Here is a 28,000-nt window from a genome sequence, read left to right as displayed (position 1 = left end):
TTGAGTCCAAAAATTCACTTCATCTTCTCAATTTGCTGCAAAGTAGAAAAAAGGGAAGATTAACAACAATAATCCAAAACTAACACTTTTTGCTATGAAACATGGCAAAGAAAATTTGTGCACCAAACCAACAGAAAGCAGTTTTCCTAAACTTCAGTCTTAGCCATCTATGAAATGTTCTATGACAGTGAGAAACAGAAGCACTGCAGCACTGTCCTCCTGTTGTTTATTGATTTACTCTAGTGGGCCCAATAACATCTCTATTGTGAGACTTGTTACCATATTTGGCATATTTGAATACGTCATGGACAGCTTGCCAGACTTTGCTGTGCAGGTGAGATACTCTCGGTAGCTGCTGAGCTCTCTGAGAGAGGCGGTGGAGAGGGACAGTTGGAGAGCTCTGCAAGCTACCAAGAGTATCTCATTCGCACGGCAAAGCCTTGCAAGCTACCCGTGACATATTCAAGTATGCCAAACACAGTAACAAGAAATCTCACAACAGAGACATTACTGGGTCCACTGAAGCAAATCAATGAACAATGGGAGGGCAGTGCTACAGTGCTACCATAAGAGAAATAGAAGATTTAAGAAAAATTAATATTTTCAAGAACTAGTGCAGGCTCTGCTTAGAGCACCAGCCTTGCAGGTTTATGGTCATGAATTCAAATCCTTGGTGCCCATTTGCCCAGTCTGATTCTGGAAGCTTTGTTCTTTGACCTGGTTGATGCTTCAAGTGATTTTCTGCTGCACTATGGCCAGATGTTCATTAACCTGGAGGTTATAATCCAGAGAGCACCATAACTGAAGATAGCCAGAAAGTGGACTGCTACTGAGTACAAGTGACCTCTGGCTAGCAACACAGATGAGATTATTATTATAATAATAATACAGATTATTATAACACAGATTATTATTATAATCCAATAATCCAGAGAGCACCATAACTGAAGATAGCCAGAAAGTGGACTGCTACTGAGTACAAGTGACCTCTGGCTAGCAACACAGATGAAAATGTGCAAGTATATGTGCAACACTCTGGCAGGTACACAGCTGGTCACTTCCCACCTTGTGCCTCCTTCTCTTATAGTTACAACAATATTAATCGATGTATATTTTATACTTTACAAATTTTATTACCTTCAAATTTAGCATACCTGACATATTAAAATGCACTATTTAAAAATAATTCAATAAATGCTTAAGTACTGACTACCCAAGTTAAGAAATAAAACACCACATGTATCTCCCAAGTTCCCTGTGGGCTCCTTCTGTTCACATTCTTCTCGTCCCCCAAGAAATACAACTATACTTAATTGTGTTAATCACTTCCTTGTTGGGCCAGAGTACAGTGGGTAGGGTGTTTGCCTTACACATGGCCTACCTGGATTCAATCCCCAACATCTCATTTGGTCCCCTGAGTACCATCAGGAGTGATTCCTGAGTGCAAAGCCAGGAGTAACCCCTGAGCATTGCCAGGTGTGACCCCAAAACAAAACAAAAATCACTCCCTTGTTTCTTTTACAGCTTTTCTATCTGTATTTTGTACTCCAAAAAAGTGTATATATTTTTTAAATTTACATTTGCCCTTTATATCACTACATTTCACTTTCATGTGATGCAGGGAATCTAATCAGGGTTACCCACATGCAAGGCAAGCGCCTTTACTACTGTACTATTTCTCTGACCCCTGTAATGTTTATCTTTCCTGTGAGTTACTGTTTATTTTCCTCGATATAAGTTGAAGACTCAGATGAAGGAAGGTTCTTCTAGAAAATACTTGCATTTGTTTCTGACAGATAACAGGGGGCATTACATCCTCTGTTTAAGCTTACTGTTTTCTAGAATTTCTGTAGCACCATAGCACTGTCCTACTGTTGTTCATCGATTTGCTTGAGTGGGCACCAGTAATGTCTCACAACAAATTGTGAGACTTGTTGTTACTGGTTTTGGCATATCTAATACATCATGGGTAGCTTGCCAAGCTTTGCCGTGTGGGCTAGATACTCTCAGTAGTCGGCCGGGCTCTCCGAGAGGGGCGGAGGAATCGAACTCGGATCGGCCGCTTGCAAGGCAAACACCCTATCCACTGTGCTATTGCTCCAGCCCAGAATTTCTAAATGTTATAAATTTTAGCAGCAATGTATGTGGGTTTGATTTCGGATTAAAACTCTCAGATTTAAAAAAAAAAAAAAACCTCTCAGATTTAAGAAAAATTCCTCAATTCAGTGCCTTTGGTACATTAAACGATGGAATACTTATTCAGCTATAAGAAAAGATGAAAGCATTATAAGGTTCTGTTGTTGGTCCCCAGCCTTTTTATTTTTTGCTTTTGAGTCATACCTGCTGATATTTTGGGGTTAATCCTTGCTCAGAGAACTACTTCTGGCAGTACTGGGGGGGGGGGGGGGCATATGGGATGCAACCGAGGTCAGCCAAAGGCAAATGCCCTACCTGCTATATTATCTCTCCAGCTCTGTTATCACAAGGTTGTTGGCTTTTTTAATCTTTTTTTTCCTTTATTTTTGGTTTTTGGCTTCTTTTTATAAGTTTTTGAGGTTCTGGGGGACCATACAGTACTGGAATTAAAGCCAAGCTTTCTGCAGTAAAGAATGTGCTCCGGTTGCTGAGCTATCTCTCCAGCCTCATGACAGGTACTGGTAGGAGTGGCAGTTATTAGAAAGGTAAAATAGTACATTTCCTTTTTAAGTCTTTGTCTCTCAAATCCTCATGTAACATGACAAAGGAGGAAATTTTTAATAGAAAAAGTCCCAATCCACAAAATATGCCTGAATTCTAATAGCCAAATCCCTTCACCCCTTCCCCTCTCCCCATCCCCCACCAACTTTTGGGTTGTGGTGCTCAGGGTTCACTCCTGGATCTTCATGCAGAAATCACTCCTGGTGGGCGCAGGGACCATATGAGATGCTGGGGATCAAACTCCTATTGGCTGCATGCAAGGTAAGTGCCCTACCGGCTGTACTATCTCTCCAACCCCTTATTAGCTATTTTCTTTTTAATTAAAAACTTTTTTTTAAAAAAAAAGTACATGCCCATGTTCCAAAACTTCATAGCCTCCTGCTGTGCTCAGAATACCATTAAAATTCTTCATAGGATTTTTCAGATACTGCACAGTGTAACAACAAAAAAAAGTGGAATTCTATTAAAAACAAAGACAATCAAAACTCAAAACAAACAACCCCCTCTGTCTTGCTAATTCTGCTCTACAGACCCTCTGTAGCTGATTTGAAAGTGGTCATGTTGAGAGTTATATATAGCAAGGAGCCAAAGGAGCTTCTAAGGAGTTAAAAAACCAGTTCTGGCCTCTAACAAGAATCTGGAGCAATGTGTCCTATAACCATAAAGAAAATAGTTCTGCCAGCAATCTATATGAGCTTAGAAGTGGGTTCTCTCCACCAGCAGTCTCCAGATGAGAATTGGATTGGATGACACAGTAAGAGTACAGTATAGTGAGAAACTAAGCGAGCACTGAAGGAAATCAGACTCTTGGCTGCAAAGACCAGGAGGTAATAAATGTCTCTTGTTTTGTTAAGATGTCTGAGTTCATGGTAATATTGGTTGGTAGCAGTAGATAATGAATACAACACAATACAAGCAATAAGAATAGTTAATATGGGGCTGGAGCAATAGTACAATAAGTAGGAGTGCTTGCCTTGCATGCAGTCAACCGGGATTCAATGCTTGGCCCCCTTATGGTTCCTTGCTCTGCTCCATGGAATAAGCAAGGAATAAGCCCAGAATAATGCCAGTGGTGGCCCCCAAGGGAGGGAAAAATGTTACAACAGCTTTGTGAATAAAGTAGTTCCTCAAATAAACAGTTACTGTGTGATTCAACAATTCCACATCTAAACATCTATTTTAAAGAAATTTAAAAATATACATATAAAAACTTTCACAGTGCATTATTCATAGTAGCCAAAAGCTACAAAAACCAAATTCCAGGGGCTGAAGCAACAGTACAGTGGGAAAGGGGAATGCCTTGTATGCAGCTGACATGGGTCCGATACCCAATATCTGATATGATCCACCAAGTACCACTAGGAGTTAATTCCTGAGTGCATAGAGTAAGCCCTAAGCATCACTGGGTGTGGCCAAAAAAAAAGATTCCAGACAAACTGGTATATCAAATTTGTGATTTAGTACATATATATTAAGATACTAAAGTTGTACACATAAATGTATAAAGCCTGGTATGTGAACTATAAATAAACTGGCTTTACTTTCTCTTTTAACAAGTCCTTAGTCCTTTATTTCATTTTTAAAAAAGGCTGTTGGGGAACCACACCAGGTGCTGCTGGGGCACATGTACCAGAGATTGAACACCAGGCCCTTTGAGTCACATCCCTGGCCTTCTTTATTTCACTTTTAATTTGATTATTATCTCCACCTCTTCCTCTTCCTCCTCTGTTTCCACCTTGCTTGCATGCTTTTATGTTCTGGGCCACACCCAGTGGTACTAAGGGTGTACTTTTGGCTTTGCCAAGAATTTAGGGTTCATTCGGGGCAGGGATGTGGGAGCCATATGGGGTGCTGGTGATTGAACCAAAGTCAGCCACCTACAAGGTAACTCCCTTCCCGCTGTTGTTGCACAAACAGTCGGTTAGGCGGTCTGAGGCGCTGAGACAAGGAAGGCAAAAAAAAATTATGGGTCACAGAAAATCAGACTCGCTCAGATCTTATGGCAGAGAACAATCTTTTCAGCCTCCTTTTATTTGCTGGATTATAATCACGTCCAATGAAATACAACAGCATGGGAAGAATTACTAATGAAATTCAACATCAAGGGAAGAACAAAGAACCAGAGGTAACTAAACATAATCAATTAAAGGAAGAAAAACATAATCAGTTACAAGAAGAAAAATATGGTCAATTACATAGGTCACGACCTCCTCACACCTGAAAACAGTCAATTACATAGGTCATGATCTCCTCACACCTGGGGTCTTTGATGAATAGGAGAGGATGTTTACATCTAAAGTTTAGCTAGGTCTGAAGTATGTGAGAAGGGGAAGCCGCTGCTTTGTGCTGCGGGAATTTGCTGGCCATAGAGGGTTAGTTTTGCCTTTTCCATATCAATCCCACTCTCAAGCTTAGGATCACCCACTTACTGCAAGGTGGGGTCCTGGTTCTGCTTCCTGCTTGCAGGGCAGCATCCAAGGACTTACCTTCATGATATGGCTGGGCACCAACACACTGTACTAGCCCTCCTAATTTGATTCTCTTACCTTTCCTTATAAAATTGAAAATCTAGTAGTTATGGTTTTAAATTTACCTCTCAAAACCATCAATCAGAGAAGCAAAAACTGCACTAGCACAAAGAGAATCTTATTTTTCCTATTCTGAAAATACCAAATATGAACAGGTGCTCCAAGTAGGTTATTTCATTTATTCTGTAAAAAAAATAAGATTTGGGAAAAAACACATGTAAATGGAATTTAAATATTTTTTAAATAATCAAGGAAAATTGAATAGGTATTGCTATACGGTGACAGTAAGAAATAATTGTTAGAGTTGATTATTGTTACCTAGCTTTGCTAAGGGCTTTGTTAAGAAGTTTTTATTTTTTAGAACTAATAACTACATGGAGAAGTGTTTAAAGGATTAAGTAATCCAACACTAAAGATACTTTTTGTTTTATTGGGGTCTTTTTTTTTTTTTGGAAAGGGGGTGGCCAGGCATACTGATGCTTAGGTCTTACTCCTGGCTCTTGCTCAGGGATCAATCCTAGTGGGACTGGGGACCATATGTGATGCCAAGGATTATACCCAAGTTGGCCTCACCCAAAGTTAATGTCTTGCCTGCTATACTATCTCTTCAGCCATCCCAAAAATTTATTTCAAAGACAGATGAAACAAGTATGGCGAAGAATTGGAAACAGCTGAATTGAAGACAGATAAATGGAAGTAATAATATTTAATGTTACTTTCTCTTTGTTGCAATATATCTGGTTTTTAAAAAAACAAAAAAGAACTGTTATTCTTTGAGGACATTTAAACCCTCTGAAATCTTCAAGGAAATAAATATGGGCAATAGATATGGAAATGAAAATAGTGGTTTCCAAATCACAGGTTAACAAAAAAGACTTAAAGGTCTGAGTCAGTGGTGTCATTCAGTAGCAGAGCATTTATTTGGCTTGCATGCATGAGGCCCAGGGTTTAATCCCTGGCACTCCATCCCAATACCTCCCCCAAAGAATCTCTTTTTTTTATTTAATAAAACGTTTTCTTCAAATCTTATTATATTAAGCTGAAATGATTACATGTTACCAGAAATGTTCAACAGAATCAGTATCCAAATGTATCCAAATACTGATGCAGCAGGAAGTTTTTACACATGTAATTAACAATAGTATGCTGAAATCATTACAATATTACTGCAGTACTTACTCTCTGAGACTTGGTTCTTTTAAACAGAGAGGTATACACCTTCTTTTTCGGCTTGGCAGCTCTGTTGATAGATCTGACTTATTTTCAGGTTTATCAGTGTTATTTGAAACAAAATTGGTATTTGTCAAGTCCTGTAGTATTCGATCACCTTAAAAACAATATAATTTTCACAAAAATTAGTAAAAAATAAGCATATTGCAAATTACTTGCAGCAAATTTTAAAACTTAGAATTAAGTTTTGGATCAGAGAAGACAGCAAGTAAAACATTTGGCTTGCACATGATCACCAGGGGTTCAATCCCTGGAAGCCATATGGTTCCCTGAGCCCTGCCAGAAATGATTCCTGACTACTGAGCCAGGAGTAATTCCTGAATACCACTGGGTATGGCCCCCAAATTAAACAAAAACTTAGAATATCTAAAATCTTAGAACATTTAAAAATATCTATTAAATTTTTTAACTAAATATTTAAAGTTTTAATATTTAAGACTTTAAAATTTAAGTAATTAATTAAAATATTTGAATTTTTAAATTAATTTTAAATATTTAAAATTAAAACTAAAAATAAATATTATAAAAATATATAACTAAAGTTTTAACTTTAGGTATTATAATACTGAAAATATTTGTAAACCAGTTTCAATTTTTTCCAATAATATAAAAAGACTTAAAATTTAAAACAAATTGGTAGTTTGTTTCAAAGTGATCTACAATATTTTTCCTTTGAAATCACTTATCAGTAAAATTCCCTGTAGTCCAACACAGAAGGCTCAAATGAAAAGAAGCAGAGAGCAAACCAAAAAAATTACTATATATTCACTCAATTTTGACAAGGATGTCATAATCTGAGAAAGGCAATAGAAGTGAGAAGAAAGACTGCTTGTAAGTCTAACTAATCATCTACAATTCTAAAACTGTATGCCCACAACTTGCAGCATCCATCATGTAAACTCATTTGTTGGCCCAGCTTTACAGATTCACAACTAAATCTAGAGAGGCAAACTAAGCTGCTAAAATTTGTAAGTACACTAGTTTCCCTACTGAAAACGCTGGGGTGCGCTCAGGAGGTAGACAGGCCGGGTCCTGTCCTGCTGAAGCCCTGGCAGCCGCACCCCACAACCACAGCTGCCACCATGCCAATGGCTGAATGCTACTGCCTCTCAAATAATCTTTACATTGACACCAAACCAACAAAAATTCCAGCCAGGTGTATCAGTTTTCAGGCTGAGAACTATGGGGTCTTCTCAGAGTGGGAATGGGCAACCTCCCACTATCCCCACCCCCACCCCCGCCCCCATCATACTTCCAGAAGTCCTGGAAGCCACATTCACAGCTGCCATGTAAACTCATCCACTGGCCCAGCTCTACAGATCCTCCAAATTCCATAATCCTGATATCCGCTAGGAGCACACCAAATTAGATGGAAAAGTAACATAGAAGCCAACTAAGCTCAATAAGCAAAAGTAGTGACACAGAATGCTCAATTGAAAATAAGCAGTAAAACCTTCAAAGACTTAATGAACCTATAGTGGGATACAACAATTTTCACAAATTTTCTTATACTGTAATTTTTTGGGGTAATTTTATTAGCCATTCAGTTGTAACAAGTAATATGAATTAATTTATGACTACTAAGGGGGCAGGCACGGGCGGGGGGTGGTTGGGAGAACATGAACATGTTGGAGGGAAGATCACTTTGGAGGTGGGATTGGTGTTGGAACATTTAATGCCTATAACAACTGTGTTATGAACAACTTCATAAACCATGGTGTTTAAATAAAGTACCATGGTGTTTAAAGTTAAAAATGTAAATATTAAAAAAACCTTTAGTTTTGCTTTATAATTTAATCTTGAATAGTCTTATCCATCTAAACAGCTTGCTTTATAATCCTTTTACCTGGATTAGTCTTTTTCATCAAAATCTAGGATTCTATACATCCTGTGAAATATTGGGCTTTCAGTAGGAAAAAAGGTTATTTTGGACTATACCTGGTAATGCTCAACTACTCTAAGCTGTGTGCTCGGGGTTTTGTGCTCAGGAAAGCTATATGATGTCAGGAATCAAACACACACATATATATATACTGCATGCAAAGCACACACTTGGCCTGTTGAACTATCTCTCTGATCCTCAGTAGAAAAATTTAATTGATATGGAAATCTCTGGTGTTTCAAAATATTAAACAGTAATAAGGAAAATAGTGGGATGAACAAAGTTTTATATAGTATCATTTAAAGACTATTTAAAAATTCAAGTCTGCATGCAAATGTTGAAATACTGATTGTAGTTCTTCCAAATTCACAGGGAAAGATCTGGATTATTTTTTCTGCTATTTTCTGATGTTTTACTTTTGACTTTCTGCAGTGAAAGTGTTAGTTTAATAAAGGGGATAGAGGTTAAATGAAAGCACAAATGATAAAAATTCTTTAGGGCCTGAAATAAACCTACTTCATGATTCATTTGCAGGATCCTCTAGTCAAAATTACCCACCCTTCCCTTTCTCAGCATAATAGTGTAAATCCATTGAAATATTTACTGTATTTCATGCTACTTGCACATATACAAGTATTCTGAGGAGAAGGATTTGGTATTGCTTACTATTTAAGCTTACAAAACACCTAGACTAATGCTTTGGTCACATTAAATATATACTGTTGGGGAAGAGTCCTGCTAGTGCAAAATTTGCAATTATCTTTGATAAAATCAAATGGGGGCAATTCATTATTATGCATTTAAAACACTTAATTTCATGTAAACAGATGGAATTTTTAAAATGTACCTGATGCCATTATCAGATAATTCTGTGACAAAAGTCAAATCAGTTGTTTTTGGCAGGGGAGAGGGTCTCCCAAGTGTGTTCAGAAGGACCTGTGATACTCAGCCTACAGGAGTTAGTAGTTAGCCTACAGAGCCTGAGAATCGCTGGGTGTGACCCAACAGCCCGCCCCTCCCCCCAAAAAAGAATTAAATATATATATGTATATATATATATATATATATATATGTTATAGCAGGAAATATTTTACTGCTTAATTGAAAAAGAAAAATCCACTTTGGGTAGTGAGAGGGGGAGCATATTTCTGGCTATGAACTCAGGAGTCACTCCTGGTGGGCTCTGGGAACCACATGGGATGCCAGGGTTTGAATCTGGAATGGCCCCAGGCAAGGTAAGCAACCTACCAGTTGTAATACCCCTCTGGCCCCAAAATACATTTTTTAAACTCAACCAATTCAGGTATTAACCTACCTACTCCTGATATTTTTGTTCTCTGGTTGACTTCTATGTTCATCCCTTTCATCTTCTCTTGTATATCATCATTTGCTTGAAAGATTTGAGAGCTCTTCAGGACTAAATTTTCTTTAGAATAAACACTCACAGGCATTGAATCTTCATGAGCGCTGTTAAAGGAAGAATCTTGTACGCTAGGTGAATATATCTGAGATAAAGACTTAAACATCTTTGTGTAAAAGTCTGGTTTTAATTTGACTATTTCCTCATTTTCCAAAGATTTTTCCTTATTAGTTTGTTTAGATTCAACTGGTATCCCCTGAATGGTGTCAGATATTATCTCCATTACTTCCTGACTACCAGAAGATCTTATTAAATTCTTTCTTTTCCTTGATTTGGATGTCATTTTATTTTGTGTTTGGACTTGACACTCTTCTTCATTTATCATTTCCACAAAGGGACTACCACTTTTATTCAGAGTTTTAGTTCTTCGTTTTTGACTCTTACGTGGTTTCATTTGGTTTCCAGAATCACAGTCTGCTTCTTTAGAATTATGTCTTAAGCCTGATTCTGAAGCAAATGTTTGTAAAGAATCTTTTAAGTGCAAAATTGCTTTGTTTTCACCTTTTGATAGAATAATCATGGCTTTGTCTAGTGATTCTTTCTCATGCTTTTCATCTCGTTTGTAGGAATTTGAAATAGAAAATTTTTCCTTTTCATTACTGTTGATTTCCATATCATATTGACCAATAATATCTTGACATTCAAGTCTTTGTTTGGATTTATTTATTGTAAAATCAAGATTTCTTGAACAGTTTTCTTGGTTATGAATATCTTTAATATTATCCTCATGTACTTGGCTCATTACAAAAGTAATTTTCCTTTTCTGACTTACTTTCTGCCTTTGCTTATTTATTTTTCGCTTATTTTGTTTCAAAGGTGTTTTATCAGTTACATGCTTTTTTACAGCCTCAAAATCAGAGAGATTCTCATTACCTCTGGTAAAACCATCAGCATTTTCAATCTCATTGAAGTCTTCCAAGTTTTTAGGAATGATGTTTTTATGTTTCTGAGTTAGAGAAAACAAGTTACCCCTTTCTGAATTATACGTGTCTTTGTCAATATTCTCATTTATTTGACTATTTTTCAAGATTTCTGCCTTTTGATACAAGGTTTGCTTAAGCTTCTCATCTATTTTTGACCTGTTTTGACAAGCAGATTGCGGATCATGGATTTGTTTTTTCATCTCACAAACATTTTGACTCTTACAAAGGCTTTTACTATTTGTGGTAGAAAGAACAGATATTTGAAACTCAAGAGGATCTTCTAGGTTTTGAGAAATTTCAGTATCCTTTAGCAATAAATGATTGCTTTCCTTTTCTGGGTAACATACATTTTTGTCACTATCTTGATGAATCGCTTCAGAAATTATTTCTGTTTTCCGATTTATTTTCTGCTTAGACTTATTAACTTGCATTTTATTTTGTTGAACAAGGCACACATCGGTGATCTGCTTGGGCAAAGCTAACAAATTCTGGTCTATAGAATTACATAGTTTTCCATTTTTGCTAGTGGAAATAGCAGGACTTTGAAACATATTTGTTGAATAAACCTCTAGATTGTCAGAGATGGTTTCTTTATTCTCTTGGGTTTGGAGAGAAAAAAAGTTACCCTTTTCTTGGCCATGAACATCTTGATCAACACCTCCACTTATGTGGTTCGCTACAGAAATTATTTCTGTTTTCCGATTTATTTTCTGCTTAGACTTATTAACTTTCATTTTATTTTGCTGAACAAGGCACACATCGGTGATCTGCTTGGGCAAACCTAACAAATTCTGGGCCACAGGGTCACACAGTTTTCCACTTTTGATAGTGGAAATAGCAGGACTTTGAAACACATTTACTAAATAAACTTCTAGATTGTCAGAGATGGTTTCTTTACTCTCTTGGGTTTGGAGAGGGAAAAAGTTACCTTTTTCTTGGCCACAAATATCTTGACTATCATCTCCATTTATTTGGTTGGCTTCAGAAATTATTTCTGTCTTCCGATTTCTTTTCTGTCTGAGCTTCTTACTAATTTTTAATTCATTTTGCTGAGTAGACTGGTTATCAGTGATATGCTTTTTCAAATCCAATATATTTTGGGTCTCATAATCACATAAACTTCCATTATCTTTGGTGGTATGATCAGCTGTTTGAAATTCAGTTATATTTTCCAGATTTTCAGGAATGATTTCTTTATCCTTTTGACTTAGAAACTGGTCACCCTTTTCAAACTTCCGAATTATAATAGTTTGTCTAGAAGCTTTTCTTTTATTGCAAGATACAGAACTCTGAATCATACCACATTTAGTTTCCTGTTGGAATTTGCCTGAGTTTTGGATAAGAGAGTATGTTTCTTCTTGCTCATTGGTTACATGTAATTTTTTCTTCTTTTCATTATACTGTGTACTTTCTCTGTCATCTGGATCAAAATCATTAGTAAGGGATATTTTGTTCTGCATATACAACTGTGTTGGCTGTTCAGTGCTGGAAATAAAACCCATCTCTTCTGTATCCCCTTTGCAATCCAGGAAAATTGTTTTTCTTTCTAGTTCATTTTCAGTCATTTCTTCAGTTTCCACATCTGCATTTTTCAATTTACTTTTCGATTTTTCTCTCTTTTTTCCAGAACTTGAATATTTCACCTTTCTGAAAGTTTTAGTTTTACAATCATTTAGTTTGTTATTATTTGCATTTTTAGTGCCTGTTGAAATTGTGACAATTTTACTTACTTCACTAGCAGTTAAATCCATGTCACCATCATACACAGTTTTCTGCAACAGAAAGTTATTAGAAGCCTGAATCTGACTCATGGACTCTGTAGCAGGTTCATTTGCAGGCTGAGAAGAGGAGTCACGAAAACAATGTGAATTTTTTTGCTTTTTTACAGTAAACTCATTGATATCATTTATCTCATTATTACAGTCTAATTCTGGGTTTGAAATCTGTTGTTCATCTACATTTGCCACACAGGGACTGTGTGCAGGAGGATTATTTGATTCCCAAGAAGATAAACGTTTTTTCCTTGTAGTTATCTTACTAACAGGTATTTTTTCTTTTCTATCACCAGTGGACTGGGGATTTTTCATCTCATCCATTAGAGAACTCTTGAGATTTTGGTCTGAATGGGGATGATTTTCTATAAAGTAAAGAAAAAAATTCAGAAATAAGCATAACAAGGAATTTACTTTAAATGAAGTAGAAATGACTGAAGTATTATAAGTCACATTTCACATGGGTATCTGTAGAAAATATATACAAAGAATTCATTCTGCACTGGCCTGAACAATAAAGTAGAATATAGTCAAGAGTAGATTCATTAACAAAATATTTCTAGAGTAAGAAGAGGATAATAAATAACAGTGATAACTCTTGGCAAGGATTACTATCAAAAGGTTATCAGTAAGCAGTTAAAGTCGATAAAAATCATATAATTAATGCACACATGTATATATGTAAATATATATTCACATATGCAGCACATACATGTTTGAAAGAAAAAATTCAAATTCTTAATTCAGTATTGCCATGGTTCAACCCCAGTTTGAAAGTCTTTTAACAAACACAAAAACCAGACTGCAGCAGATAATTATTATTTTAAATACCCTGTAATAAAAAGACAAACGTCTAGTACAAAAGCCAAGATGGGGCTAGAGCTACAGTACAGCGGGTAGGGTGTGTTTGCCTTGCACAGGCCAACCTAGGTTTGACTCCCAGCATCCCATATGGTCCCCTGAGCTCTGCCAGGAGTAATTTCTGAGTACAAAGTCAGGAGTAAGCCCGATGCATTGGTGAGATGTGACTCAAAAACCCAAAATAAATAAATAAAGCCAAGATGTAAGAATGACCCAAATACCAAATTATAAATGAATGTATCAAGAAGCTGTATATACATAATGGAATACTATGCAGTTTTAAGAAAGAACAAAGTCATGCAATTTGTATGAACATGGATGCAATTAGAGGATATCACGCTGAGTGAAGCCAGTCAGAAAGAACGGAATATTGAAGGATCTCTCTAACATGAGGGACTTAAAAGATACACTGCAAGGAAGTAACAAAGGGCTGAAGGCAACAGCAGGAGAACTGATCCATAAAACTGAGTTAGGGGTGGTGCCAAAAGTGAAGAAATTTGGGGGAGTTTTGAGGGAGTGAGGTGGTTCATGTGTGATGTTGGGATTATGCTTATGACAAAGCATTATTAATAGCAATTTAAATCAAAGAATCCCAGCCAATTCAAAAAAACAGAGGTGCTGTCATTTTCCCTTGGTTACCCATTACCTAGGTTGCATTTGATTTTTCATTAATTATGATCTCAACATAGTCACCAATTCTTACATTTGTGAAATTAAATAAGTACATGGCATCCTTCATAAGCTAAATTACTAAGGAAATTACCAGCTCATTCCTTTCCTTATTATATTTTTTAATTGAATCACTGTGAGATAGTTAAAAAAGATACAGGTTTCAGTCATACAATGTTCCAACACCCATCCCTCCACCAGTGTACATTTCCCACCAACAATGTCCCCAGTTACCCCCCTCCCCCAGAGTCTATGGCAGACACTTTCCTTTTTTCTCTCTCTCCTTTTGAGCATTACAGACCAGCTCATTTCTAAATATTACTTTCTTCAGTGCCATGGACTTGACATTTGTCACATATTTACTTTTTTTTTTCTTTTTGGGTCACACCCGGCGATGCACAGGGGTTACTCCTGGCTCTGCACTCAGAAATCACTCCTGTCGGTGCTCAGGGGACCATATGGGATGCTGGGAATCGAACCCGGGTTGCCCGAGTGCAAGGCAAACGCCCTATCCGCTGTGCTATTGCTCCAGCCCCACATATTTACTTTTAAATAAAATTTTTCACCAGTAATTTTAAGGTAGAAATTAGCAAAACTACAACTCTGTAACACAGAGATCTAACTTATTCACTGTTTTATATATCGCTATCCTCAAGAAGAAAATCTAATAACTAATATTAATACTCAAACATGAATTTTTTAAAAAGAAACTCACCTTTGGGAAGTCTATCAATTACAGAAGAAATATGTTCTGAGTCGCCTAAGCCATCCATATTATTTTCTTTAAGAAATGATAATTCCAAGTTATGCTGTGTAGGTAAAATTTGTCTTGTTGATACTGAAGATGAAGTATCAGATGATGTCTTTGATATAACATTAATGTCATGTTGCATTTTCTTTTTAATGTCATTGTCATTATCATCATCATCATCATCATCATTTGAAGTTAATGGAACCCTAAAGCCAAGCAGAAATTTTATACTATATAAATGGTTGAGAAAAATCACATAGATAGTTCTTCCTATAGTTCATATATTTATTCAAGATCTAAAAATAAATTATGTAGATTCCATTTTGTGTTGCATAAAAACAACTATAAGAAGAGAACAGGTAGCTTCTAACAACACAGAACTTAAGAGAAAACAGGTAATGTTTCTAATTCCCACTAACCCTGTGCCACAAAGGAGATAACTGACATAATCACTGGCTGGGTCATTAGTATTAAGTTTAAAAACACTTAGAAATTCTTACTATAGTAAATGTTTGTATGTTGTTTATAATGATCATACAACTTAAAAAGTGCAGGAAACTCTGAAAATAAGAAAGTAGAAGATAATATTGACAATACAAAAAATATTAATTTGTGGGAATTAAAACATACTTAATAAAAATATATAGCAAGAGAATAAAGTCTGGATACAGAAATATGGAGTTAAAGTATTCAAGGTGCTAGCATAACTGAGAATGTAGTAATCACTTGGATTTAAGAATTAAAAAATGAATGGGTGTTGTTATCATTAAGTAATCATAAAAGATTATCTGAAGACAATAATTTAATAATCAAGAAATGCTAAATAAAAAATATGTGTTTTAAAAGAAATAAAGGAGAGAAAAAACATCAAACAGGTGGCTCAAAGAAAATTTAACTAGATTGCAGATACAAATCCAACTTTATAAGAAATTATATAAAATGCAAATATACTAAACATTCTGATTAGCAAGCTGCATCGAAGTGTGAGTTACGGATGCCACACACTGATGTGAACTTGGTAAGAGATATTACACTAAAAAATGACCTTATATACATTTAACATATAACAAAAGGAATCCAGGAAGTGATTCAGTGATCTGTCTTACAAGTTGAATTCAATCCCTGGTGCTGTTTTATACAAAAACTGATATTGGTATCCCTGCTGATATGTTCCCAGAAGCCACAAGTGATTTTCCTTTCAGCCATTTCAGGGTGTGTGTGAGTATAACTAAAAAGATGTGCAAGCACCATGGATAAGAGTGCCACCTGCACCTGGGCAAGCACTACAGCCACTGCAAGTGAGCATCACAACACATAACATGTATAAGCAAACTGAAGAGTAGGACCCCCAGCAAACATGCGCAAGCAACAAAAGGAGAGCAATTCTACCTCAGCAGAGTGTATGACACCATGATCAGAGCACCCCGAGGCAAGCACCACAGTGAAGTGTGTGATGACTCTCAGTCATGGCAAGCAACAAAGAGTGAAGCGAAGAGGGTAAAAATGAAAGATCAGATTTTAAAAATACAACAAAATTAGAAAGCAAACTTATAGAAAGTCACACCATGAAAATGTTATACCATACAAGCAGAATTTAAAGTAGCAATTACTTCTAGAAACATTTCATATTCATAAAATCAGGAAAACAAATCAACTCTAACTTCATATGCATCTAATAAGAACTTTAAAATATATAAAGCAAAAGAGGTTGGAGAGATGGCTCAAAGGGCTAGAGTGTATATTCTACATGAAGGGTTCATAAGAATAACTCCCATATGGATCCAGGGAATAAAGGGTGTGGGCCCCCCAAAGCCCTGAAAGTTGGCTGAACTAAAGAAAGAGATAAACCAACAATGAGAGTAGTAGATTTTTAAGGCAAGTCTATTAAGTGCTATTAGGAGACACTATCAAGAAGCAGGAAAGATATTAGGATCTGCATAATAAATATCAACTCTGTATTAAAAAATAAATTACGATGGGCCGAGGCGGCTCTCTCTTCTCTCTTCCCCTCCCCTCTCTCTCTCTCCCCTCCCCCCTTCCCTTCTTCCCTCCCTCCCTATGTTTGGTGGTCTCTGCTACCTCCCCCACCCTAGGGCAGCCGATGGCAATGGGCAGATGAAGGACGGAACAAGGGCCAGGCTGGTTGGTGTCAGTGGCAATTTATTCCATTCCCATCTCCATTCTCTTCCACCTCCGGATCTGCCCTTCCCCAATACTCTTTATCCTCCTCTTGGATCCTGTTCCTTCATACTTCTCCTTCTGGATTGCCCAGTTCTCCCAGATCTCCTTTGATTTTCCTCTGACCACTCTTACAACCTTAGTTAAATCCCAAATCATGAGGGGTTGGAGTAATAATTTACACATAGGTGTGGTCATACAATCAACCAACAGAGGTAAAGACCTTCCCTCAGGGGAAGCTTCTTCTAGAACAAACTCTCATTCAGCAGGACGACCCACCCAAGAGCAAAATTCCATCTATGGGTGTGTTTCTCCTTTCGTTAGTCCAACAAACATATAAACATTCATAATATTAGTCATTTTGTATGGACACGGTAAGAGGTATATTAAGCTTATAGGATGACTCTCCTGGAGGCCTCTCGCTATAGATCTCAGATTACAGTGCTCAGGTCAGATTGGTATTTCTTAACCCTAGCAGGGTCCTGCTCCAGTCGTTACTTTTTGGATCATGACAAAATTTGCCCATGATCATGCTCTTATAGTTAAGTATTGTGGCCCTTTTCCTGGCCCATTTTGATGCCAAGGTAGCTCACAGCTTGATCTGGGTTGATCCAGTCCCTCGTCGGGACCCTGTTTTTGGGGTGCTAGGAACTAAGGGCAACTTAGGCTAACGTTGAGAAAACAGATGCCCAGAAGTGATTATTAAGAGTCAGTTAACTTACAAGTTACAAAAGCATAGTGTAAACTGTCTTCCTGTATCTATATACAAAAAGGACGTTGCTTTAAAGTAAACTAAGCAAAAGGACATAAGAGAAGGAGAAAAAGCAATATTCCACTTGTCAATACAAGTCCAGTGTCCTTAGAAGGATCTGACCTTATAAGTTAACAGAGTCTGATTAGGGGGAAATGTTGATAGACCGGTTGGGGAAGCAGAGCACAAAGAAAGAGGTTACAGATAAGCAATGGACTGTGAGTGACTCGGGAGCACTGTGATGGGTATAACCCGATATACCTCAGCTCCCTGAAGCAAGGGAAAAAAGGACAAACCAATGTTATCCTGCAATCACATATGCTAAAAATATTAGCTAAATCCGACCAGATTATATTCTAATGCATGTCTCAATAAATTTTTAAAAACTGCCATTTGAATATATTCTGAAACTACAATGAAATTAAAGTGTAAATTAACAAATAAGTACTAGAATACCCAGCTGCCAAGAAATTAAATATTTGTAAATGATCTGTGGACCAAAGAATGTATCAGAATAGAAAGAAGGAAGTGTTTTGAGTTGAATAATAAGTCTTATCAAAAATAGTGGCATGTTAAAAAATTAAAAAGTTGCTGAACGAGTATTTACAGAAGAATAACTTCAAAAGACTTTTTAGAAACCAAAAATAAATCATGTAAACTATTTCAATTAAGTTTAATAATAAAAATTAAAAACTGAAAGAAAAAACAAAATAAGAAAAAAATGCAACCGAAAAGGATTTAAAAGATTAGCTTCTAATCTAAAGAAACATATTTTAAAAATATTTACAACAGGGGACCAGAACAATAGTACAGTAAGTAGGGTCTTGCCTTGTATGCGTCCAACCCAGGTTCAATCCCCAGAAACCTATCTAGTCCCAAGAGCACCACCAGGAGTGATCACAGGAGTACGTATAGCCCTGAGTACTGCTGGTTTCTTTTACTGCCATGATGTTAACAAGCATTTCATTGTTTATTTTTGAGTACCTTTCTATATCTCAAAGGAAGCAGATCAAATCAAACCATTCAAAGTTCAATTCAGGTAGAACTGTTTAAGTCATTATTTAACCAAGTTTTAAAGTAATTACCTTGCAAATGGATGTATCAACTTGCACTGTTTACTACTACGTTTCTTCTTGCTAGTGGGCAGGAGAAGGGAATTCTGATGGAACTGGTTTTGAAAAGAAGAAAATAAAAAGCAAAACTTCTAAAGTCATTAAACATTTGCTATTAGAGCATCAAATTCATCAAATTATACAAAGATATCAATAGAAATAGAACAATTCTTAAATTAGAATTTAATACTTGAATAAGAATATGATGACAAGATAGTCACAAACCATCTGCACGTAGGCCACACAGAAATAATTATTACTAATATTTTGGTAAATAAACCTTCCAAATGGTCATCTATGCATGGAATAAACATAGACGTGTATAGTCAACCATACATAATATCTCTTCATATATATGCAGATATACTCTTGACTACATATGCATTAAGTAATATATTATTGGATTTTATAAAGTATAATTTAAGTGGTTGTTTAAAATGTTTTAAAAAGTCTAGGTGATTTTTATTGTAAAATTTTTATTTATATTTTCATTTACCAGTAATTACAAGCATAAATGTAGATAAAATAATCTAGGGAAACAAGTATAGGCAGAAGAGGTAAGTCCAGAACTGAGTCCTTGAGTACCTAAAATTTATGTATTTATTTTTATTTTGGCCACAATGGTTATGCTCAGGGATTATTCCAGACTGTACTCAGGGATCTCTTCTGGCAGTGCTTAGGGGACCATATGGGGTGCTGGAAAGCAAATCATGATCGGCAACATACTGATCCAAACAGGATCAGAAGTAAGGCAAGCACCTTATTCCTTTACTATATCTCTTACCCCACCCCATTGGTTACCTAAAATTTAGCAGCCAGGAAAATAAAGAAAAACCAGCAAACAAACTGAAAAAGAACAGTGAGAAAGAAAAAATCTTAGGAGAGTGTAGCACTGTAGCGCTGTCCTCCTGTTGTTCACCGATTTGCTCGAGCAGGCCCAGTAACGTTTCCATTGTGACACTTGTTATTGTGTTTGGCATATCTAATACGTCACGGGTAGCTTTGCCAGGCTTTGCCGTGTAGGCGAGATACACTCGGTAGCTTGCCGGGCTCTCCGAGAGGGGCAGAGAAATCGAACCCAGATCAGCCGGGCTGGTTGCATGCAAGGCAAACGCCCTACTGTTGTGCTATTGCTTCTGCCCTAGGAGAGTATAATATCCTAAAATAATCATATGGAGGTTAATGTAAGGACCATGAAATATATTTCTAAAGGCTTTGACAACATGAATATCAATTTTCAGAAGAGCTGTTTTAGTGCCATGGTAGAAAAAAAATCCCACAGGTAGGTTTCAAGAGAAACTGGAGCAGCCAGAGATAGTACAGGAGTAACAATCCATGCCTCGCATGTGGCTAACCCCATTTTGATCCTTGGCATCAGTTCCATCCCACTGCATATGATCCCCTGAGCATTGCCAGGAATGATCCCTAAGTACAGAGCCAGAAGTAAGCTGAGCACAGACAGGTGTAGCCCGAAAGCAAAAACAAACAAAAAAACATTGAACAAAAAAGAAATTAAATATGAACAACGCTTTTAAAATATATTGCTCGAAGAAAAGGAGAAAAAGGACTGGAAGTAGGAGTTAAAAATTAGGTACGACAATATGGAAAGTATCATGCTAAGCGAAATGAGTCAGAAAGAGAGGGATAGACATAGAAAGATTGCATTCATCTGGGGGATATAAAGTAACAAAATATGAGATTAATACCCAAGAATAGCTGAGATCAGCACCAGGAGGATTACTCCATAACTTAGAGGCCAGCCGGGTATCCTAGAGGAAAGGGCAGTTCAGATAGAGAAGGGAGCACCAAATAAAGGATGTTTGGAGGATCCTCCCAGGAGGGGAGATGCATGTCGAAAGTAGACTATGGACTGAACATGTTTGCCACTCAATGCCTCTTTTGCAGACCACAACACCCAAAAGGAGAGAGAGAACACAGGGGATTGCCCTGCCACAGAGACAGGGGGGATGGGGGGATGGGGGTGGGAGGGATATTATCCATGGTGGTGGAAAATGGGCACTGGTGGAGGGATGGGTATCTGATCATTGTATAATTGAAACCAAAGCACAAAAAATTGTAAATCTACAACTTTAAAAAAAATAAAATAAAATAAAGGGGAAAAAAAATAAATAAATAACAATAGAAAAAAAAATTAGGTACGAATTTTTGTTTTTCTTTTAAAGACAAGTGACTTTTTTTTGTTTGTATATCCTGATGGAAATAATTTGTATGGGTGAAAAAAATTAATGAGGCAATAAAAATGCCATGTCAACATCAAAAAGTAAAAGAACTGTCCAATAAGAGGAGCCCAGTTAGACTAGAAGGCCCATTCTAGATATATCCTAAGCAGTGTAAAAAAAGAATGAAGAAGCATGCCCATGGTGATATGGAAAGAGCCTCAAAATGTGTTAAATTTTTAAAGGCAGAGAATAATTAGTATGCTATATTTATAAGAAAAAAAACCTTTACATTTTATATGCTTTTGTTTGTTTTTCTACTTCTATGAGAAGAAGAGAAGTAAAAGTAATTGGAAACAAATGAAAAATAACAACAGACCTCATTCTATACTTTAAAACATATTATTCTAATATTGGAACCAAATGTATATATTATCAAACTCCCTCTTAACAACTAAAAGGAAACAGAATCATGAAACTTGATTTGCAAAAGTTATTTAGCTAAAAACAGAGAAAGTTCAAGAAAATGGGCATCCAATTTAGACACTGTCTCTCATTCTCTTGTTCTGCATACACTTACTCTTTTCAGTTTTTCCAGATGCTGCCCTCAGCCCTCCTGACTTTTCTAAAAAGAAGCACATAAAAGGAATAGGGGCGGGCTGAGATAGCATAGAAGGCAGGGTCATTGCCTTGCAGCAGCTGATCCTTGGCTCCCTATATTGTCCCCTAAATCCACCAGGAGTGATCTCTGAGTACAGACCCAGGAGTAAGCCCTGAGAATTATTGGGTGTGCCAGAAAAAAAATCATTAAGGAATCATGTTATTGTCCCTAAATAACATTTAAATTTTAAATTTTAAAGAATTTTTAAAATTTAGATTTAAATTTTAAAGAATTTTTAAAATTTAGATTTAAATTTTAAAGAATTGAAGGAGGGATAAAACTTGAGATAACATATAAGCAAGTAATTTTTAGGGCTATCTGTTCCCGCAAAGTTCTTTAAGATGAGTGAGTTGATCCCAGCTTCCTCATCTGGTCAATTAACTTCTTTCTTTTACTATCCAAGCCAGTTTGTCTACTGATTCTACTCTCTCCTGACTCTAGACCTGACTCTAGTCTTGGTAATTTATGCTGAGCAACTGATTCTGTCTGATAGGCTGATGAGCAAAGCAGAATTTACTCCCTGATATAGAGAAGGTTAAATGTATATAGAGAACATTAAATGTATTTAGTACAGCTCTGCTCGCTGGTTTACCTGGGTATCACATGTATATGCTATGAGCTACAGCTTCTGTGAACATTATTTTCTGGGTATCACATGTATATGCTATGAGCTACAACTTCTGTGAATATTATTCTCATTTCCACAAATCCTTTCTTTAAACAAATGTGGATTTTGTGTTACAGTGTAAGATGCCAAGTCTTTAGTTTTCATAAAATTTCAAAGCTACTATTTCAAACCATACAAATTGAAAGAGTTCTATCATCTTACCACAAACATTATATATTTAAGAGCCTTGTAAATAATTTAAAAACTTTCAGAAGAATTTAAAGCGCAGGAAAATATACATATAATAAAAGTAACAGCTATAATTTATTGCATGTTTATTATTTTTAGAATACACTAGTTACATTTAATTCTTACAATAATTTTGTGTAGATATACTACTACTATATGTGCCATGTATATGAGCACACTAAGATTCAAGGTGTTGAACTGAGAAATTATTATTTTCATTTACAAAAAAGTATCCTTTTTTGCAATATTGCAAATTTGTATCTAATCTAAGATACTAAATTTTAACTGCAATCTTATTATTAATTTTGGTTTTGGGACTATACCCAGCAGTGCTCAGGAGATCATAAAAGATACCAGCGATTCAAGAGTAGCTGAGATAAATACCAGGAGGTTTATTCCATGACTTGGAGGCCAGCCGCATACTCTAGGGGTAAAGGCAGCACAGATAAAGAAGGGACCACCAAATAAAGGGTGTTGGGAAGATCCGCTCAGGATGGGAGATGCATGCTGAAAGTAGACTATAGACCGAACATGATTGCCACTCAATGCCTCTTTTGCAAACCACAGCACCCAAAAGGAGAGAGAGAACAAAAGGGAGTGCCCTGCCACAGAGGCAAGGTGGGATGGGGGGATGGGAGGGATACTGGGATTAGTGGTGGTGGAGAATGGGCACTGGTGGAGGGATGGGTACTCGATCATTGTATAACTGAAAGCCAAGCACAAAAATTTGTAAGTCTACAACTCTACCTCATGGTGTTTTACTAATAAAAAAAAAAAAGATACCAGGGATTGAACCCAGGTATGCCACATAAAAGACAAACTCTTTACTCTGACCCCTATACTACTGTTTTATATACTTTTGAATCTACTCAGGGGCCATTCTGTTTTGCAGAGCTGTATGATTCTGTGCTACTTTTAGTTAAAATCTAATTTTTATATAATTATTTCAACAACCAATTATGCCAAATATTAATGTGCTGTTATTCAGTTAAAATTATTGTTTTTTATAAATTTAAGATAAATATTTAACTTCAGTGCAATTAACTGAGATATCCTCAACAATGCTAAAAAAAGTACACAACAATATATTCCACTTACTTCTGAGAGTGTGCTCATTTCAATTGCAGTTATCAAATTATTGTTCATGAGTGCTTCTATATCTATAAGCTTCTTATTCTGTACATGCAAAATAGAAAGATTTAGAATTTATACCACTTATGCATACAATCAGTTGAGCAGACTAAGAAAACTAAAAAAATCATCTTAAGTTAAAAAGGTACTATAAGAGGAGCTGCAGAGATAGTACAGGGAATGAGGTGCATGTCTTATACGCATCCGAGTCCAGTTCAGTCTTGGGTACAACATAGTCCCCTAAGCAGTGCTGGGTGCAGCCCTTCAAGGTTCCAAGCAATGCAGGTGTGATGCTAGAGGGCCTCTGAGCACCATCAGGATGACCCAGGTAATTTGGGGCATACAGGGCCCAAACAGCAATATAACCTTGGGGCCTAGCATAGAACTACTGGCCCAGATGGCAATGTACCATCAGAAAGAGTCATACTGTTACCCAAATACCAATTGGGAGTCCCCAACCTCCATCAGCACTGAAATAAAAGGTACTATAGTGGGGCTGGAGTATAGCATAATCTGACATATGGCTAACTGAGTCCAATCCCCAGGAACTCATGTGGTCTCACTAGCTTAGGGGAGTGATTTCTCAGTAGAGAGCCAGGAGGAGCTGTGCACTGCCAGGTGTCGCCCCAAAACAAACAAAAAAGCACAATGGTATAATAGGATGCAGCAAATAATGGAATACTTGCTCTACTTATGCTAGGCCCCCAGGTTTGACTCTGGCATTACCAGGCCACCCAAACACCACCAGATGTGACTGGGTTGCTCTGCTGGTCCCAGTGCCTCTGTGTCTGAGCAGCACCACACTGCAGGGACTGAGCACTGAACCATCAGAACTGACAGCCAAGCTGAGTATAGAGTAGAGCAGCCCCTTAGCCTCCTGAGCACTAGTTGCCCCCACCCCCCCCCCCAATAATCTCTATATAAGAAACTGTTCTATACAGTTCAAATACACACTTGCATGCACTGTCTTATACACATGTACTCTGTCACATACACACACAAACATGCATACCTAGAATGTTTCTGATCATAAATTTCCCTACAAACATTTTTCTGTCTTCTAATAATGATAATGCATCAAATGGGAAGTGATCATAGACTGTCATCCACAGGAATTTAAGCCCTCTAGTGGATCATTTTCCTTTTTTAAACAATTTTTATTCAATTCAGTGTTAGATAGAGCTATAGTTCCAGTCCAGATAATCTTGTGATTTTTGTTTTGCTTTTTACTGCTCTATCTGAAGATAGAATTGAAAATTCAAAGAAAAAGCAATGACTATAATCCATTAGGCTTGTAATCACTGAAATACTAGGATTAAAGAAGAATACAAACAGTCTAAACTCCCTCCTTTTAATTTACTGGACAAATTTTATGCCCAAATCCTCAAAATGTAGCCTTGCACCAAGTTTTGCTTGTAATAAGCAATCAAATACTGATTAAGACACTATACTGGTTTGCAGTGCTACATATACACCTTTAGGAATACACAGATAAATATTTAGAATGTGGACTCAAGATGCCTATTTTAGTAACTATTCTTTCAGTAATTTGAGATTTAAAATATATTTCTAGAGCTTCCAAAATAATAGTTGAGATTTTGTTAAAACTTTTAGCTTAAACACAATAGTTTCCATACCAAATTATTTAGCTTTAGACGGAGAAATGTATTCTCAAAATTCAGTTTTTCCACTTCTTTTTGCAATAACATCTTTTCAGTTGTAATCCTTCGAGAATTCTCCTTTTCTCTACTAAGAGCCTGAGCTAATGCTCTGTTGTTATGTTTTAAAGAAATCTTAAAAATAGAAGAATTGTCTGCAAAAAAAAATTTAAAGAGTTAATATTGAACTTATACCTTACACATTCCTTAATAAAACAATTGTTCAACAATGTACTTCAATTTCTAAGTTTTAATTGATTTGGAAAAAAGAATAATACAGAGGCAACTCTGAAGACTATATACTCAGTTTTGAGTTGAAATCAGGTAAGAAAAGAGTTGTGAAGAATGCAGAATATCTGTGAATAGAGTTGAAGAAACTTCAGAATAAATACTATATTAGAGTTAATTAAATCAGTCACAAAAACCAAATGTCGATACTTGTTGATCTTTCTACCTTCCTTCCTGTGACTAGGATATAGAATGGAGAAGCTGATACCATAGGAATGATTGTAGACATTCAGTGAACACTTTAGACCCATTTTCTGTGATTCCAGAACTGAGAAAAAATAGTTAATGCTCCCAATTCCATTTTTCAAAACTTCAAGTGAAAAGAAGCAAACTTAAGTATAATGTTGCACGGATCAACTAAACCCTGATGGGATCTACTACCCTCCCCTACCACACGCCAAAGTCTCTTATTTCTAGGTATGTAGTAATGTAAATTTGACTGCTTCTCTTTATAAGTACTATGTAAATATAATTTAAAGATGCTTCTCTCTTGGTAGCAAAGGAATTTTATTGGTCAGCCTTAAATTTAGTTGTTTCCTTAAAATACTCTCCATGATTTATAAAACGTATACCATTATTCCATATAATACCCAATTGTGAAAAACATGTATTAAAATAATGATTGGGGCAGAAGAGATAGTACATCAAGGAAGATGCTTGTCTTGCACATGCGCAACCTGCATTTGATCCCCTAGAACTACATATGGTCCCTTGAGCGCTACCAGAAGTGACCCCTGTGCACAGAGTCAGGAGTAAGCCCTGGGAACTGCCATGTATGACCCCAAAGCAAAACCAAACAAAAACCAATAAAATAGTGATTAAATGTTTTGGCAAGTTTTCCCAGGCATTTCCAGACGTAGCCCGAGTAGTCTCAGTACTGCTGGGTCAAAGTAGCACCCCAGGCTGTGTACAAGCACAGAAGCAGTCAGGCCTGTCCTATTGAGCTGAGTTTCACTGGGAGTAGCCCTCAGTTCCCAAGCACTACTGGCTAGGGCCCCTGTGCTCTCTACAGAAAAAAAAAAATGTGAAAATAGGTCCAAAAATTACTTCATCTTGGCACAGAGAAAGAAGATTCCAATAATTCTCTTGATAAGAACAAATGGAAATAGACTAGATTTAAGAATTTCCAAAATTTAAAAGAGAATAACATTTTCCTATTGCATTCCTCAAATTCAATACAGTCTTTCATAACAATTGAATATGTAATGGCCATGCTAAAGAGAACAGTAAATAGCCACTATAGGAAGTGGTCGTGGAGCTGGAGAAGTGGGAAAGAGGAACATGGTTATAAAGACACTTGGGATGTTGGTGACCAGGGCAATGGTACAATGGGTAGGATGCTTACCTTGCATGTAGCCAACACAGGTTCATTCCCCATTACCCTATATGGTACCCCAAGCCTGCCAGTAGTGATCCCTGAGCACAGAGCCAGGAGTAAGCCCTGTGTACTGCCAAGTATGGCCCCAAACCAAAAATCAATCAACCAAACAAAAAAATCTAAAGGTGCTAAGGAGATTTGGCTATTTCACAGGGCACACACACTAACCACTTGCATTGACTATACCAGCAGGAAACCTTCCCCATTCCTGTAAAGATGGAACCATGGAGATCATTCCTAGAAGTAATATCTCAACTCCAGAAGTCATGAAACTCCACCTCTAAAGAGTTCAGAACCATCATACTGACCTTTGGCTATATAAAATCACCTACTATGAGACCCTGTCTGGGACAACTATGTAGATGACCCATCATTCAATTGCTACAGCATGCCAGAAAAACAATCTCACATTAAAAAAAAAAAAATCTGGGCTGGAGCGAAACAAATAGCACAGTGGGTAGGGCATTTCCCTTGTACGCTGCTAGCCTGGGTTCAATTCCCAGCATCCCATATGGTCCCCCACCATAGCCAGGAGTAATTCCTGAGTGCAGAACAAGGAGTAACCCCTGTGCATCGCTGGGTGTAACCCAAAAAAGCAAAAAAAAATTTTTTTAAATGAAAAAAATAAAACAATCTTCTTTCCAGAAAGATCATATTGGTATTTTTTTTTAGTGGACAGCAGTTAGCTAGCTGCCTTGGGCAACCCCAACCTCACTGATGAAAACTCAGTTGTCACTAGTGAGGGGTTAATCATTATAACTAGCCAACTAACAGGACTTAAGGAGATAAGAATCAAATAGGAAATAAATATCATTCAACAAAAGTCATATTTTGCTTGATAAAACCAAGTAACAAACAGTAATAACAATTCATCAAGGAAAGTAAAATGGTTAGCTTCTCTAGAAGAATATCACTTACTTAATATTTTTGTTTTGATTTTTGAAGCAAGAGAAACATTCAACTTAGCGGTCTTCGAAATTCTTTTGTCTCTCACACATCTTTTTAATCCTGGGACAAAAAGTGAGTTAGATTCCATTGTTGGGTATTCCATCACTAAAGTTTAAAATAAAAAAGTAA

The 28,000-nt window shown here is 36.7% G+C and overlaps 1 protein-coding gene across 1 annotated transcript; it reads right to left on the bottom strand.

Moving 5' to 3' along the window:
* SGO2 (shugoshin 2) lies at window positions 1-27,974 on the bottom strand. The gene is made up of 9 exons (XM_056111887.1): window positions 27,842-27,974; window positions 25,237-25,412; window positions 23,567-23,644; window positions 18,748-18,830; window positions 14,698-14,939; window positions 11,711-12,817; window positions 9,653-11,407; window positions 6,405-6,552; window positions 1-35 (listed from the first exon to the last, which is right to left on the bottom strand). The coding sequence occupies exons 1-9, from the start codon at window positions 27,972-27,974 to the stop codon at window positions 20-22; spliced, it is 3,738 nt and encodes a 1,245-aa protein (XP_055967862.1). The 3' UTR covers window positions 1-19.
* Window positions 27,975-28,000: the final 26 nt, after the last annotated feature.

The sequence above is a fragment of the Sorex fumeus genome, unplaced genomic scaffold (assembly GCF_029834395.1).
Source record: "Sorex fumeus unplaced genomic scaffold, SorFum_2.1 ptg000014l, whole genome shotgun sequence".
In the NCBI taxonomy this organism is placed as follows: Eukaryota; Metazoa; Chordata; class Mammalia; order Eulipotyphla; family Soricidae; genus Sorex; species Sorex fumeus.
Note: the sequence above shows the minus strand (reverse complement) of the source record. Positions and strands in the feature narration are given on the sequence as shown.

What these genes read in the sequence shown, in the direction of transcription:
- SGO2 (XM_056111887.1), bottom strand. Translation starts at nt 27,974, where the DNA reads ATGGAATACCCAACAATGGAATCTAACTCACTTTTTGTCCCAGGATTA. An exon ending in AATTGATAGACTTCCCAAAG is followed by an intron (nt 12,818 to 14,697) that starts GTGAGTTTCTTT and finishes TTTACTTTATAG; the next exon opens with AAAATCATCCCCATTCAGAC. An exon ending in GCAAAATGAATTAAAAATTA is followed by an intron (nt 11,408 to 11,710) that starts GTAAGAAGCTCA and finishes ATAAAATGAAAG; the next exon opens with TTAATAAGTCTAAGCAGAAA.